Below are 16752 nucleotides of genomic sequence, written 5' to 3' on the forward strand. Positions count from 1 at the left end.
TGCCCATTCCTTCTCTCCATAGATGCTGCCTCACCCGCTGAGTTACTCCAGCATTTTGTGCCTACCTTCGATTTTACCAGCATCTGCAGTTCTTTCTTACACAGGTTTTGTGATATCTTTCTAGATTAAAATATACAATTTTCCTGCCACCTAATTTATTCAAGTAGCTTGTGAAAATTGGCAGTCCCTTTTTTCAGTTTCTATTTGCATCAGTTTTATAATGTTACTTTATAGTTTTAGATTTCCACAGGAAATTTAAGAAAATGTTAATAAATCATTCTACTTGCTCCTTAGCAATATACTGTACTAGAAACTAATTAGCCAAAATATGTAATTGTTGCGTGTGTAAAGCATGAAAAATATATTTAATTACATATATTTTAAGTGCTTGCAGTTGTTTCTTAATGATGACACCCAACTGGAAATTTGGCTGAGCACTTTTTGTACTTGGATCCCGGCTCTTACATCATTACCATGTCATATTTTGTGTGTGATGACATCAGCAACTGTGGTATGTTTTTGATATTCCCATGGAAATTGGATCAAAACGTTGCAACATTACTTATTCAGTAAAATCACACAATATCATATCTATATTACTAATAGTCTGTTCTTGACCTGTTTTGGCCATCTGTGCTGCGATTTCCGAGAGAACGCCGCCACCTACGGCCGTCATTTATGGCCACCTTGCTCAGAGCCCCCCTCTGCCATATGTGTGCCGAGGATTTTTCCCGTCGATGAAAATTGACAGAGATATTAATGATTTTACAAAATTCCCCATTCTCTCTGCTGCCCCTGCTGGCGGCAGGAGGGAGGGACTATAAAACCAGGAAGTGGTGTGCCCCAATCAGTCTCTTCAAGATGGAGGAAGGCAGAGGGTCACATTTCTCTGAGCTGTGAATAACACTGAACACATGTCCACTCAAATATAAGTGCCCTTAGTGGATCTAAAACGCTTGCAGAATGTGTCTATTGGTTCTAAAATGTTTGCAAAAAGTGTTTATTGGTTCTAAAATGTTTGCAAATAGTGTTTATTGGTTCTAAAATGTTTGCAAAAAGTGTCTCTTTTGCTTCTACAATGCTTGCAGAATGTGTCTTTTTTGGTTCTAAAATGTTTTTTAAGTTCTCCCCCCCCCTCTCCTCCCCCCCCTCTCCTCTCCCCCCCCCCCTCCTCTCCCCCCCCCCCCCCCCCTCCCCCCCCCTCCCTCCCCCCCCCTCCCCCCCTCTCCCCCCCCCCCCACCCCCTCCTCCCCCCCCTCCTCCCCCCCCCTCCTCCCCCCCCTCTCCTCTCCCCCCCCCCTCTCTCTCTCCCCCCCCCCCCTCCCTCTCCCCCCCCCCCCCCTCCTCCCCCCCCCCCCCTCTCCCCCCCCCCCCCTCTCCCCTCCTCTCCCTCTCCTCTTCTCTCCCCCCCTCCCCCTCTCCTCTCCCCCCCTCTCCCCCCTCTCCTCTCCCCCCCCTCTCCTCCCCCCCCCTCCTCTCCCCCCCTCTCCACCTCCTCTCCCCCCCCCCCCCTCTCCTCTCCCCCCCTCTCCTCTCCCCCCCCTCTCCTCTCCCCCCTCTCCTCTCCCCCCCCTCCCCTCCCCCCTCCCCCCCCCCCCCCCCCCCCCCCCCACCTCCCTCCCCTCCCTCAATCCCCCCCCTCCCCCCCTCCCCCTCCCCCCCCCCCCCCCCCCCCCCCCCTCCCCCCCTCCCCTCTCCCCCCCTCCCCTCTCCTGTCATACTTCCTCTCTCCCCCCCCCTCTCTTCCCCCCTCCTCTCCTTTCTTCTACTCGCCACTCTTCTCCTCCCCTCTCCCCTGCTCCCCTCCTCTCCTCCCCTCTCCTATCCTCTCCTCTCTCCCCCTCCCTCTCCTCTCCCCCCCCTCTCCTCTCCCCCCCTCTCCTCTCCCCCCCCTCCTCCTCCCCCCCTCTCCTCTCCTCTCCTCCCCCCCCTTTCCATCCCTCTCTCTCCCTCCCTCTCCCTCTCCCCCCCCCCCCCCCTCCTCCCCCCCTCTCCTCCTCCACCCCCCCCCCCCCCTCCCCCCCCCCCCCCCCCCCCCCCCCCCCCCCCCCTCCTCCCCTCTCCTCCCCTCCCCCCCCCCTCTCCTCTCCCCCCCCTCTCCTCCCCCCCCTTCTCCCCCCTCTCCCCCCTCTCCCCCCCCCCTCTCCTCCCCTCCCCCTCTCCCCCCCCTCCCTCCCCTCCCCCTCCCCCTCCCCCCTCCCCCCCTCCTCTCCCCCCCCCCTCCCCCTCCCTCCATCCCCTCCCCCCCCCTCCCTCTTCCTCCCCTAAACCCCCTCCCCTCCACACACCCCTACCCCCCCCCTGCTCCCCCCTCTCTCCCTCCCCCCTCTCTCTCCTCCCCCCTCTCTCCCCCCCTCCCCTCCCCCCTCCCCCTCCCTCCTCTCTCCTCCCCCCCTCTCGCTCTCCCCCCTCTCTCCTCCCCCCCTCTCCTCCCTCCCCCTCTCTCTCCTCCTCTCTCTCTCCTCCCTCTTTCTCTCCTTTCTCTTTCTCCTCCTCTCTCTTTCCCTCTCCCATCTCTCCTCTCTCTTCTCTCCCCCCTCCCCTCCTCCCCCCCTCTCTCCCCTCTCCCCTCCATCCCCTCCCCCACCCTCCCTCCCCTAAACCCCCCCTCTCACCTCCCCCCTCCCTCTCCTCCCCCTCCCTCTCACCCCCTCTCCCCCCTCTCCCTCCCCCCCTCTCCCCCCCCTTCTCCCCCCCTCTCACCCTCACCCCCCTCTCCCTCTTCTCCCCCTCCTCTCCCACCTTTCCCCCCTCCTCCCACCCCCCTCTTCTCTCTCCCTCTCCACCCCCTCTCCCTCTTGCCCCTCTCTCTGTGTGTCTGTCTCTGCCCCTTCTCTCTCTGCCCTCACTCTCTACTCCCACCCCACCCCCTCTCTAGATGTGATTGCAAGTTGGGGGCTATGCGTCAGTAGATAGGGTGTATATGGGGTAAAAGGAGCAAATTAATAATATTAATATAATATCAAGGGGGGTAATTAGCGTGAGTGCGGGGGGGGGGGGTTAGTTAGTGTGTGTGACGCTGCATGCCGCCTCCCCCCCCCCCCCCCCCCCGCACAACCGCACGTTGGGGGAACAGACCCAACGGGTCTGCACTTGGTCTACTATGAACTAAATGCTCCCTGCTGGGACATTCTTTTTATTACTGTATTTTGTCCATTTGATTGGTACCCTGTCTTACACACTAACGTTTATTCTTACCACCCAAGTGCAACTGCACAGTGATAGCACTTGGTTCTACCTGCTTAACTGCAGTTACATTTCTAGGTTCTGACAGCACCTCCCCAAAACACAAAGAAGCACAAGGACAGTAGGCACATTGGAGCATAACCACTTGTGGGTTTCCTTCCAAGGCGCACATCACTCTGATTTGAAAATATATTGCTGGGTCTAAATTCAGGAACTCCCAACCACATCATGATCTGAATGCCTTCATCAATGTTCATGGACTTGTCTCAGCAACAACTTCACAAGAGTAAGGAGTGATGTAGAGAATGCAATAATTGTTCTCTATTATAGAGAAAGGTGATTCTGGTTAAAATGCATATAGTAAAAGTTCCCATCAAAGAGCAAGTGTCTGAAAATTGATGTAACCTATTTATGATGTGCAAAAATAGGTGTCACAATAAAAAAAAAATCAATATTTTAGTAATCCTTACTGTTATAAATCGCTACCATGGATGGTGAGAAACCTTTTGAGTTTTTTTGTTGGAATTGCACTTATTCTGGCAAGCAAAATATTCCATCACACCTCTGGCTTGTGTCTTGCAAATTGTTGCAAATGGTGGAAAGGGCTTGGGGTATCAGAAAGTCCATCAGTCACCAAAGGATACCCAAATGTCTGACCTGCTCTTAAGGTTTTTCTGATCAATGGTGACTACCAGCAGATTGGTGGTAGACAATCTCTTGTACGGATGATCATTGCCTGTCACTATGATGGCGCAAATGATACTTATTTTGCAGTCTGTGCCTGTGTGAGCTATCCTGTGCATTCAGTAGTGCCATACAACCACAAATATTGCTTACCAGTTATAATTTATTTACATGAAATATATGAATCATTTAGAGGAGCTCATATATTTTACTTTCAGATCCACTGTTTGATGGTAACAAGGCTGTTAATTCATCCTTGTCATCTTCCGAATGCTGTCTGACTGTTCATGGTGATGCTCTGGTGTTTCTTTCTTGAGCAGCTGCAGACCATCTACAACGGCAATGGGTAGCTACCCGAAGAAAGTGTGTACTTGATTTGAGCACTAACATGAAGTCCTTCAATAGCAAGAGCTTATATAATAATGGCTTCTCCCAGTTGTTTTCTTCTTCAGGAATGAGGATACTTCAACTCATGTTTTGTTGGTTTGAGGTGTTTGATGAGCGAATTTTGGAACCAGAGATGGGACAAGAGGCCCTCAAAGGGTAAATTGATGGGTAGTTAAATACTGAAAATTATTTGTGTTCTAGGACATGTTTGTAGACCGTTTGGTAACTCAAATGGATGCATTGCGAGAACAAATTGCGATGTATGATGCCCAGTACTTAGCGCAAGCAGAAGAAACAAAAGCAGCAAAATATACAGTGGCAGAGGTGAGATAAAAATCCTTAGTGCACCAGTAACTATCTTTGATTCTGCCTATTTTACTCTGTATGTATTTCATTGTTGTATTTTAAAATAATTTGTTACTTTTGACAGCGATGTATTCAGAAGGACTAATTCTAAATGTCTGAATTATTTTTTATTAATTTTCAATTATAAAAGTTTCTAAATGTCATTTTTGCATTACTGAAATCCTTGGTAATTTATCAGTAAATTTTGAATCAGTGACACTTGTCCGACTAGAAGCAACCTCCAGATTGGAATGGTAGATATACAAGCTAAACGGCGAAGGGAAACTCCAGGCTGATAGTATGGTCAAAGCCGCTCTGATCCAGCTGGTAGGCCGCGAGGTGGGGGGCGAGGATGGATGTCGCGTACCTTACCCTGCCCTCCCCCTCCCCCATTAAAGCCCCCTAAAACAGAAAACTAACTAAAAATATAAAAAAAAGATAGAAATTAGCTGTAGGTAGAGGCTGCTGCCAGGGCAGCGCCTACCGGGAGAAATTCAAAGACCAGCAGAGGAGGACAAAGGGCTTAATTAGGAAAGGAAAAATAGATTATGAAAGAAAACTGGCAGGGAACATAAAAACTGACTGCAAAAGTTTTTATAGATATGTGAAAAGAAAGAGATTAGTTAAAACAAATGTAGGTCCCTTGCAGTCAGAAACAGGGGAGTTGATCATGGGGAACAAGGATATGGCGGACCAATAGAATAACTACTTTGGTTCCGTCTTCACTAAGGAAGATATAAATAATTTGCCGGAAATAGCAGGGGACCGCGGGTCAAAGGAGTTGGAGGAATTGAGTGAAATCCAGGTTAGCCGGGAAGTGGTGTTGGGTAAATTGAATGGATTAAAGGCCGATAAATCCCCAGGGCCAGATAGGCTGCATCCCAGAGTACTTAAGGAAGTAGCTCCAGAAATAGTGGATGCATTAGTAATAATCTTTCAAAACTCTTTAGATTCTGGAGTAGTTCCTGAAGATTGGCGGGTAGCAAACGTAACCCCACTTTTTAAGAAGGGAGGGAGAGAGAAAATGGGGAATTACAGACCAGTTAGTCTAACATCGGTAGTGGGGAAACTGCTAGAGTCAGTTATTAAAGATGGGATAGCAGCACATTTGGAAAGTGGTGAAATCATTGGACAAAGTCAGCATGGATTTACGAAAGGTAAATCATGTCTGACGAATCTTATAGAATTTTTCGAGGATGTAACTAGTAGCGTGGATAGGGGAGAACCAGTGGATGTGGTGTATCTGGACTTCAAGAAGGCTTTGGACAAGGTCCCACATAAGAGATTAGTATACAAACTTAAAGCACAAGGCATTGGGGGTTCAGTATTGATGTGGATAGAGAACTGGCTGGCAAACAGGAAGCAAAGAGTAGGAGTAAACGGGTCCTTTTCACAATGGCAGGCAGTGACTAGTGGGGTACCCCAAGGCTCAGTACTGGGACCCCAGCTATTTACAATATATATTAATTGTAATTGTAAATTGTAATTGTAAATCTTTATTGTCATTTCCTGAGTATTCACATACCCAGAGGAAACAAAAAAACGTTGCTCAACCAGTGTCCATTCAGTTTGCATTAAAAAATAAATAGGAATTAAAATTAAAAAATACATGTCATGAAACAAATTTAACACTCTACTAAACATTCAACAGCCGTTCCGACCGGCAGCGGCACAACAGTGGCTCTGCTGCAGTGTGGGGGTTTGTGCGCGATACTTGGCAGGGGGCAAAGTCCATTTAACAGTCTTATAGCCTGTGGGAAGAAGCTGAGGAGCATCCTGCTGGTTTTGCAGCTAATGCTCCTGTACCTCTTCCCAGATGGGAGGATGGAGAAAATGTCATGCGATGGGTGGTAAGGGTCTTTGATGATGGAGATGGCTCTGTTGATACATCTCTTCTTGTATATGTCCAGCAGGAAGGGGAGTGGGATTAATGATCTGGATGAGGGAATTGAAGGCAATATCTCCAAGTTTGCGGATGACACTAAGCTGGGGGGCAGTGTTAGCTGTGAGGAGGATGCTAGGAGACTGCAGGGTGACTTGGATAGGCTGGGTGAGTGGGAAAATGTTTGGCAGATGCAGTATAATGTGGATAAATGTGAGGTTATCCATTTTGGTGGCAAAAACAGGAAAGCAGACTATTATCTAAATGGTGGCCGATTGGGAAAGGGGGAGATGCAGCGAGACCTGGGTGTCATGGTACACCAGTCATTGAAGGTAGGCATGCAGGTGCAGCAGGCAGTAAAGAAAGCGAATGGTATGTTAGCTTTCATTGCAAAAGGATTTGAGTATAGGAGCAGAGAGGTTCTACTGCAGTTGTACAGGGTCTTGGTGAGACCACACCTGGAGTATTGCGTACAGTTTTGGTCTCCAAATCTGAGGAAGGACATTATTGCCATAGAGGGAGTGCAGAGACGGTTCACCAGACTGATTCCTGGGATGTCAGGACTGTCTTATGAAGAAAGACTGGATAGACTTGGTTTATACGCTCTAGAATTTAGAAGATTGAGAGGGGATCTTATAGAAACTTACAAAATTCTTAAGGGGTTGGACAGGCTAGATGCAGGAAGATTGTTCCCGATGTTAGGGAAGTCCAGGACAAGGGGTCACAGCTTAAGGATAAAGGGGAAATCCTTTAAAACCGAGATGAGAAGAACTTTTTTCACACAGAGAGTGGTGAATCTCTGGAACTCTCTGCCACAGAGGGTAGTTGAGGCCACTTCATTGGCTATATTTAAGAGGGAGTTAGATGTGGCCCTTGTGGCTAAGGGGATCAGGGGTATGGAGAGAAGGCAGGTACGGGATACTGAGTTGGATGATCAGCCATGATCATATTGAATGGCGGTGCAGGCTCGAAGGGCCGAATGGCCTACTCCTGCACCTAATTTCTATGTTTCTATGAAAGAGAATGAAAAAGGACTACATCTGTATTAAAAGAAATTGCAGATGCTGGTTTATACCAAAGATAGACACAAAATCCTGGATTAAATCAGCAGGTCAGGCAACATCTCTGGAGAAAATAGATAGGTGTTCCCTGGAGCATAGGAAGCTGAAGGATGACTGGAGCGAAGGAACTGTAGAATGACCTGTTAAATCCATATAAGATTATAACAACCAGAGAAAGGGCAGATTGTCTCAATTTATTTTCCATGGTAGATGTATCCAAAAGGAGAGGCCATAAGTTTAAGGTGGTAGGAAGGAGTTTAAAAGGGGATCTGAGGTGCAAGGTTTCATTTAGGAGTGGGTGATACCTAGAATGTGCTGCCAGATCAGATCCTGGGTGGAATCAAATATAATAACGTTTAAGAGGCCTTTAGACAGCATTTTGATAGGCAAGGCATAGTAGGATATGGTCCTAAGGCAGGTAAATGGCATTAGTGTAGATGGGGAATAAGGTCAGCGTGGATGTGGTGGGACAAAGGCCTTGTTTCTATTGTCCCACCCTCTGACTAACATTTTTTATTTTGTTTCATTCACCTTGATTTCAAACTGCTTTTGGTTCAAAATATTCTTAAATTAGTTTTAAAATACTCTGAATCCAGTTTTTTTTTTTAAGGTTTAAGATGCATGTGTGCAGTCTTTTTCTGTTATGATCATATATGATTATATTGCGACTAGAGATGAGAAGAAATGTGTTAATCCGGAGGTTTGTAAATCTTTGGAATTCTCTACCTAATATCACTGTGGAGCCCAGCTAATTGGGAGTGATCAAGAAATAGCTTGATTAAATTTTTAGATATTTAGGATATGGAAATTGCACAGGAAAATGGCACTTGGGTATCGTATTAGCCATAATCTTACTAAGTGACAAAACAGGCTCCAGGGACCAAATGGCCTACATTTGCTAATATTTTGTATATTCTGACTGACAGTAATTTTAATGTTAGGAAATACTGGCATAGTCCCATCTAAAATCTAAGTGTTCTTTTACTTTTTTTTTCATGTTTAATTACACCATTATTCTCCTTATTAAATCTGTCAAATAATTTCCTAGGCCAGCACAGAAATTGTGGCAATTAACCTTGAGAAGAAGCAATTATTTGAGCAATGGAAGAGTAGTCTAATTGGAATGCAGCGACGTGATGCGGTCTATGCTGCAATGCAGGAAGCTGTCAGGTATGAATGGCATCTAATTGCAGTGATAACAGTCCAGAAAATGTTATCAATTTGACATATTTTACTTTGAGTTATTGTGTTTGGCACACCTCTCAGCCAATATTAGATTTCTCTGTTAAAAAACTGATTGAAAACAATACAATTTACAATTATTGTTATTACCCTTGTTTGCAGACATTAGACATTAGCTGCATGGCTTGTTTTCAGACTGCATATTTGTTTTAGTCTCCAGGCGCTACTCGGATAGTAAGAGAGAAGAAAGATTTATTCTAACAAGTAGATACAAAATTACACTGATATATATCATTTGGTTACTGTAGCTTCATAAAAAGGTATTTATAGATTCACGTTCATTAAATGATTTTTGTTTCTTCAAAAGGTGAGAATTTTCCGATGTACTTCTTCTATCATGGAATCAATAGTCAATAGTCTATTTAATTGTCATTTGGACCCCTGGAGGTCCAAATGAAATGCCGTTTCTGCAGCCATACATTACACACAAATAGACCCCAGACACAACATAATTACATTTTACATAAACATCCATCACATAGCTGTGATGGAAGGCCAAAAAAACTTATCTCTCCACTGCACTCACTCCCCCCCGATGTCAGAGTCAAAGTCAAAGCCCCCGGCTGGCGATGGCGATTGTCCCGCCCCCCCCCCACCCCCCCCCCCCCCCCCCCCCTCCCCCCCCCCCCCCCCCCCCCCCCGCCCCCCCCCCCCCCCCACGATGTCAGAATCAAAGTCAAAGCCCCCGGCTGGCGATGGCGATTGTCCCGCGGCCATTAAAGCCACGCCGGGTGGTGCGAGGTCGCACACCGGGTCTTGGTGTTAAAGACCCCGGTGTGCGCTCGCAGAGTCCCGCGGCCATTCCAAGCCGCGCGGGGCAGTGGTGTTAGGCCCCGCTCCAGGAGCTCTTCAACCCCGCAACTCGGGCGGGAGAAGTCGCCGTTGCAGGAGCCCCGAAAAGCGGTCTCCCTCCAGGGATCCGCGGGCTCCCGGTGCCGCCGTCCGCAGACCCGCAGTAGCAGCCTCCGCATCAGCAGCAGCAGCGGCAGCGGCAGCGCTCCTCCACCGCTCCACCCGCTCCGGTCTCGGCCAGCTCCGCGACGGCAACGGTGAGTCGTAGCACCAGAGTCCCCGGCTTCTTCCTGTTGGAGGCCGTTCCTCGTTGCGGCCCCAACGACAACTGAGACCCGATGAGAAAAGGTCGGGTCTCCAGTGCAGGGAGAGATTCAAAAGTTTCCCCCCCCCTCCCCCCCACCCCCCCCCCCCCCCCCCACACACACACACAACAACAAAAATAACAAAAACTACATAAAAACACAGACAAAAAATAATAAAAACGCGGACAGGCTGCAGAGGCCGCTGCTGACCAGAGTCGCGCCGCCTACCATTTATTGGAATTTATATATTCCAAGTACATTTTCTTAATACAACTCATAACATGCAATATGTGTGTTGTATCAATTGTTGATATTCAAGCTAAAGCCTTTGTAATCTTTGAAAACCTGACATTTGTCAGTCTCGGCTTGTAATTTCGCAAAACCTTAAGCATTATTTTATAGCTTTTTTTTCTATGCTACATTTCATGATTGTTTCTAATGTTTTTGCTGTTTTCATCCAGACAGGCAAAGCAACAGGTAGAAACACTGAGGACTGAAATACAGGCCTATAAAAAATTTATCGTGAAGCAAGAGGAACGGAATGAGGCTCTCACTGTTGGTCTGAACAGATTGTTGAATGACGTTAATATGACCCAGAAACTGATTATGCAGAATCTGGCGAAACAGGAAGGTTTAAAGCAGGAATATACCACCTACACTCGGACACTGCAGGAGACAGAACGTTTGTTCAACAAAGCCACATTAGTAAGAGCATTGTCATCTTGAATACAATAAATAGTTTAATATTAATAATAGAAACCAATAGATATCTAGTTACCTCCATGTATTTGCTGGATTCCAGTTATAAAATCCTAACATGAACTTGGTTCCAGGAAAGTAGACATACCTAAAAGAACGGTCTCAACCCGAAACGTCACCCATTCCAATATCTCCAGAGATGCTGTCTGTCCAGCATTTTTTGTCTATCTTTGGTTCCAGGAAAATTGGGTTCTAAGTATATCATTTGACTATCCAAAGAACAGAATGCAATGCTGGCATGAAAACTCAAGTTACTTTTCTCAGGTGGTTGATGTCTCATGTTCTCGGATACTAAAATATTGTTGCCTTGAATTTGAAATGTATTTTTAAATCTGAGGCACACAGCCAAATTAATATTAAAATTATTGACTCACTTCTCATGAAAGACCGATTAGCCATTGGCTCCAAATAATCCTGGTTGAATTGGATCGAACATTCACTAAGATTGGGATTAGGTTTCCTATTTAAGAATGTGAAATATGTTAATTAGTTTAAAGTGGAATAATAAATCTACTTTTTGTGAATGTTTTCAATTTTGATATGGAACTAAAGCGACTAAAACGTAATTGATAAATGGTCCTACAAATTAAAAATGAAGACTGGAATTAAAATGTTGCTTTAATCTCATCATAATTGTCATGAATTTTTTTAATTAAAATTTATAGTTTGTCTCATATTTCCTACTTAGGACCAGAACATGCACCAAAATGATGTGAATGTTCTGCGAATACAAGCAGAAAGGGAATATGCAACAAAGGTGGAACTAGAAGACAAGATTATGGCAAAATTGCAGAGTAAATTAACCATGAATCAGGAACACAATTACTTGAAAAAAATGGCAAACAAGTTTCGAATCCAAAAACGTCAACAGGTATGTATACTAATGTTCATAAATATTTATAATGCTACTTTGTTCAACTTTTCCAACTTTGAATTCCAAAAAACCAAAAACTCTTCAAATATTTCCTCATGATAAGTTTTAATGCACAATATAAGAGTACATACTATTAGGGCAAATATATTAACTTCGATAAAGAATTGGTTAACTAACAAAGGACAGGGTCTGGATTAATACAGCACTATCACTTACAATAAGATATCAAACCGATATGATATCGAACAGATACGATAGTGGCATTGAAGAGATCTTTAGATAGGCATATGGATATGCAAGGAATGAAGGGATATGGATCACCTGCAGGCAGAGAAGATTAGTTTAACTCGGCATCGTGTTTGGCATGGACATTGAGGGCCAAAGAGCCTGTGCTGTACTGCCTATGCTGTATGTATGTATTCACTGTACTGCTCACAACACTAACTTTAGTACATAATAGCCTCTTAATTAATCAACGTTATCAGCTGTAAGCTCACATTCGAAAGGAGAAAACATGAGTCCCAGTGTACATTGTATACTTTAACATAACAGTGGATCTTGTAATATTAGCCATTCATCCTGCATATTTTGACTTTCCTTAACTAATACATGTTAAAGGAACTTACAAACATATCCACAGTTCAACACAGTTCATCCTCTCCTTGACACTTGCAGAAAAATGGAATATAATAACTTTAGCAAATACTTTAACTTCCAATTAATAAGGCAAATATATGATTTTTGTTTGATCTATTTAATTGTTATCAATGAACTATTAAAATATTTCTTGTCTGCTTTACAGGAAATTGATTATGCAAACTTAGAAAATGATTATGCTCAGGTAATGCTGGACATAAATGACAGAAAGGTGGAACTGAGCATACTGGAGAAATCTCGGGATGACCAGAACAATGAATTGAATGAGAAAAATAACATTATCTCAAATAGTGTAAAAGAGATTGCAAAAAGAATGCTTGTCATTCAAAACAAACAGTCGGTTCTCAACATGCAGAACAAGAAGATTGTACAGTTGATAGCAGATATGGGAGTAAGTTAAAAAAATCTATGTAATTTGTCAATATAATGGATAGTATAATAATTAATGGATAACTTTGCAAGTAAATGGCTCTATATAATTTTTGCATGAAAGTAAAAAATTATGGAAATACCTGTTCTGCTCTACAAACATTGAGTCGAGGTATATATGACATACAAATGTGAAATCTAAATAAGAGTTTAAAAAAAAATTCTCTTCTGAGGCAGTTCCTCAAGAACCTGTTTCCACTCCACTGGGTTTTGAGGTGACCGTTAAATACAGTGTAGACTTATTTATAGGTGGAGCAGGAGTTACTTTAAACAAATGGTGAATGGATGGTTTGGTGATGGTGCACTCCTCCTGATATTTTATCTGAACTTTTTGTTCTGGATACATGACTCATAGTTCTTACTGTCATCTCAAATGGTTTATTCTTTAGTTGTCCATGAGACCGAGATGCCTATGAATTGATAGGGATTTAGCATTTCCTCAAGGAGGCTTCAAGAATGCCTTTGAATCTTTACCTTTAATCAACTTACTGTGATGGTGCTTGGAATCGAGCGTTTCATTGTGGGAGTTTGGAGCTGGGCAGTAAATGGTAGAGCTTCCACTTGAGTTTGATATGTTTGCTTATCCTGCTCGTATATTTAATGGATTTTACAGAGTAACTTCAGAGTGCCAGATATAGGTAATCCATGTTGAAAAGCATACAGGAGAATGTACATATTCATAACCGAAAGATCATATTATCAATGAAGAGGACAGGATATGACATGAATGGATTTTTCAGTGACGTTGAGACCATCTCCTGTCCAAATATCCAAATATGGTGTCAAGCAAGGCTAGTGAGTGTGGATTATATGGGAACTGATCACCAGTTGCAATAGATATCAGAGAAGCAAATTTGGAGGATGGTAGATAAATGGATGAGTGTGTATATGTACTCGGCCTTTTTTGAACACTGTAATATTTAATATAGATTCTTATATTCAGCTCTATAATGGCAAATAGGTGTGTACCTTTGTCACAATGTAAAAATACCTTTCCAAATGCCCATCAGAATGACATTAACTGACAAAACATCAATTTTTCCTCACTAAGGGTTTGTCCAAAGCATTTAAAACCTATGAGCCACAAAGGAAAATGAAAATTTGGATTAAAGTGGATTTTCTTAGGTAAAAAAATAGGTTCTGCCTGATTTAGATGTTAGAAATTTAACTATGAAAACATTCCAGGACTACTGAGGCCAATTTGCACAAATAATGTTTATAGCTTGTATGTAAGTTCGAATGCTCTATTGCAAGCTGACCCATGTATAATTTCAAATTAGTACATGGGGGAAGGAAATGAACTATTAATTCACTGCTTGTTCGTCCTTGGTCTTCAGGGACATGAAATGAGCCCTCAGGAACTTAGAATCAAAACCTTGACGATAAAGATTGAGGAACATAACAAAGAAATTGAATCACTGCAACAATTTTGGCTTCGACAACAGCACGAGCTGGTCATGCTGACCCAAGAAAGGGAACAGCAAATGGCCAACGTGGAACTGCAGAGGAAGCAAGTCACTATTCTTGAACAAAAGAAAATCCGCACTGAAAGTAAGCCGAGGGCAACCTGAGTAATCGGATTTTACCTTGATGTTCAATACTCAAAATATCTTTGTCTGTGCCGCCTTTGGAATATACATAATTTACTGTATAAATGTTCCGTTCAGATTTTGCTTTGTCCATGCTAACAAGAGAATTTGGCAGTGATTTGTTCTAAATGTGATAAAAACCAAATACTTAGACATTTAATCTCAATATCTCTCAGCCCACTTCAACATTTTGTCTATTAGTCATGCCTTGGGAATGGAATAACACAAAAACATGTGACGGAGATTGCTGCTGCAGCTGGCTTCCCATACCAAGGGAGTTATATTCACAAGTACAATGCACAATATGAAGATTAAAATGAATGTTAGATCCCTGGATACCTCTGGATTATAATTCACAGAATACATATCTTAATGAAGGGCCCCAAAATATCAGTGTCCAGATAAGGTGACAGAATGTCTGATGTGAACCACAGGATAAATGACTCTCCATGTGAAATTAGATTCTTGCTCGAGACAAATTTTGAACTATATCTCAGGTTTTAATTATTTTGCTTTCATTCTTGTATTTGCACATCTGGCCAAATGGCAACGTGGTCAAAAAATGCATGAACGATTGATTTCAGAAGATGAAAGAAAAATTGGGATGAAGAGGAATGTGGTGTGAATAAATATCAATGTTGTACTTAGTAATTCTGTAAGCTAAGCAAAGGAGTATAGGTTTCAATGCAGCTGCTTCAATGGAAGCTACCCAAATAAACCTACAATACAATACAATACCTTTTATTTGTCGTTTGAACCTCACATGAGGTTCAAATGAAATTTGGTTTCAGCAGCCATACAAGAAAAGAACCAAGCCACACACCACTCCAGAGATCAGAATTACCATCTTTTATTTATCCATCTCAACCACATTCCATGACACAATACTCTGTCCATTCTTCAACTTTCACAACAAACTTTCTTCCACTTTGTCAATGTAGCCTGATATAATAAATCCAGTATTTTCCAGTATATGGCTTAAATGTACCAGTGATTTGACAGGACAGCACACAAAACTGTTTTTTGCTATAATTCATTGCATGTGACAATATCAATCTTTTTTTGCCATCTAGATATGATACAACAGGGACTAAATGCAAGGAAGGACATTGAACGTCACCTAGGGGTTCTGTCCAATGATATGGTGAAGCTCAACACACTTTTAACAAAGAACAGTTCCCTAAAGGATGTACTTGAGAATATGAATGTATTCATGGAAAACGAATTTGTAAAATCATTGAAGGTTAGTTGAAGCAGAATACATAATTGAATACCAGGCTAACAAATAGTTTTAGTTTTTTAGTTTTAGAGATACAGCATGGAAACTCCATCGCTCCATCAAATCTGCGCCAACCAATGATCACTCACACACTAGTTCTATCCTACAATAGGGACAATTTACAAAAGCCAATTAACCTACAAACCTGCTTGCCTTTGAAATATGGGAGGAAACCAGAGCATCCAGAGGAAACCCACAGTCAAAGGGAGAACGTACAACACCCGAGGTCAGGATTGAACCCAGGTCTCTGGTGCTGTAAGGCAGCAACTCTACTGCTGCCCCACTGTGCCGATTTATAATATTTTCCATCATAAAATCCAATAGCAGCTGTGAAAAAGATTTAAAAAAAGACTTCAAGAGTGAATTACAATTTTAAAATAGTTACTCCGGCAAGAATAATTTAGTTCAGTTTTATAGGCCGAGATGAATCCAAGGAATATCTACTTGAAGAAACAAGAACATGAATAAATTAGACGTTAGATGAAATTAACTTAAAATTTCAAACTAAACGCTATTTATTATCATTCAGGATGCAGAGCGACAATCTATTGCAAAACAACAGTATCTGGACCAGCTGAAAGAGGAGAAAGAGCGACAGCTTAACAGTCTTGTGGAAGCAGAGTGAGTAACTATTACTGTATGTGGCTCTGATTTTGGATTGGCAATCAATAATTCAATAATATGATTCTTGAATGGTTTAAACAACATTCCAATGTGTTTTTCAGCTAGGTAAGAAGATAAAGGAAGAGATTGAAATTCCAATCAGAGTTAAGTTTCAAGGAGAATCTTAAAGGGGTTAAAAAAACATTGTTTCTGGGAGAGAATTCCAGTGCTTGAGCCATCTGGCTAGCTGTTGGATTAAGAGAATAGTTCAAAATCTGGAATTACAGGAAAGCAAATCTTTAATTGATATCAGTCTGTCTGGAGAAAGTTACAGAGGCAAATCTTGGATATAAGAACAAATCATTGATAAAATAGAAATTGAAATGTTGGTTGCCAGTGAATAAATATAGGTGAGCAAGGATTGGGTGACAAACGAACCATACTTGGTAAGGGTTAGAGTGCGAGCAGTGTTTTAAAAAAAAAACAATCCTGACTGGACACTGGATGATTAGCTTGCAGAAAGTGGAATATTGGAGACTGTTTTGGTGAATGTTGGAGAAAGGAAAATGTCGTCAGCAGTTGGGCCGAGGCTGCGGTTGCACAGATAGCTGTGAACAGTCTTTGTGCTGGGGTTAGAAACTTACTTCAGAGTTCACATAAGATTGCAACTTCCTGAAT

At 43.1% G+C, this 16752-nt stretch overlaps 1 protein-coding gene across 4 annotated transcripts in view; it reads left to right on the forward strand.

The window, feature by feature from the left end:
- Window positions 1-16752, forward strand: part of ccdc40 (coiled-coil domain containing 40) — a 68141-nt gene that overhangs the window by 31005 nt on the left and 20384 nt on the right. For all 4 annotated transcript variants that reach the window (XM_055653948.1, XM_055653950.1, XM_055653952.1 and 1 more), the window contains 8 exons: window positions 4459-4581; window positions 8594-8715; window positions 10346-10589; window positions 11332-11514; window positions 12320-12565; window positions 13941-14154; window positions 15266-15435; window positions 16001-16092. In XM_055653948.1, the coding sequence (XP_055509923.1) occupies window positions 4459-4581; window positions 8594-8715; window positions 10346-10589; window positions 11332-11514; window positions 12320-12565; window positions 13941-14154; window positions 15266-15435; window positions 16001-16092 (1394 nt within the window). The remainder of the gene's footprint in view (window positions 1-4458; window positions 4582-8593; window positions 8716-10345; window positions 10590-11331; window positions 11515-12319; window positions 12566-13940; window positions 14155-15265; window positions 15436-16000; window positions 16093-16752) is intronic.

Source organism: Leucoraja erinacea, chromosome 23 (assembly GCF_028641065.1).
Source record: "Leucoraja erinacea ecotype New England chromosome 23, Leri_hhj_1, whole genome shotgun sequence".
NCBI lineage: Eukaryota > Metazoa > Chordata > Chondrichthyes > Rajiformes > Rajidae > Leucoraja > Leucoraja erinaceus.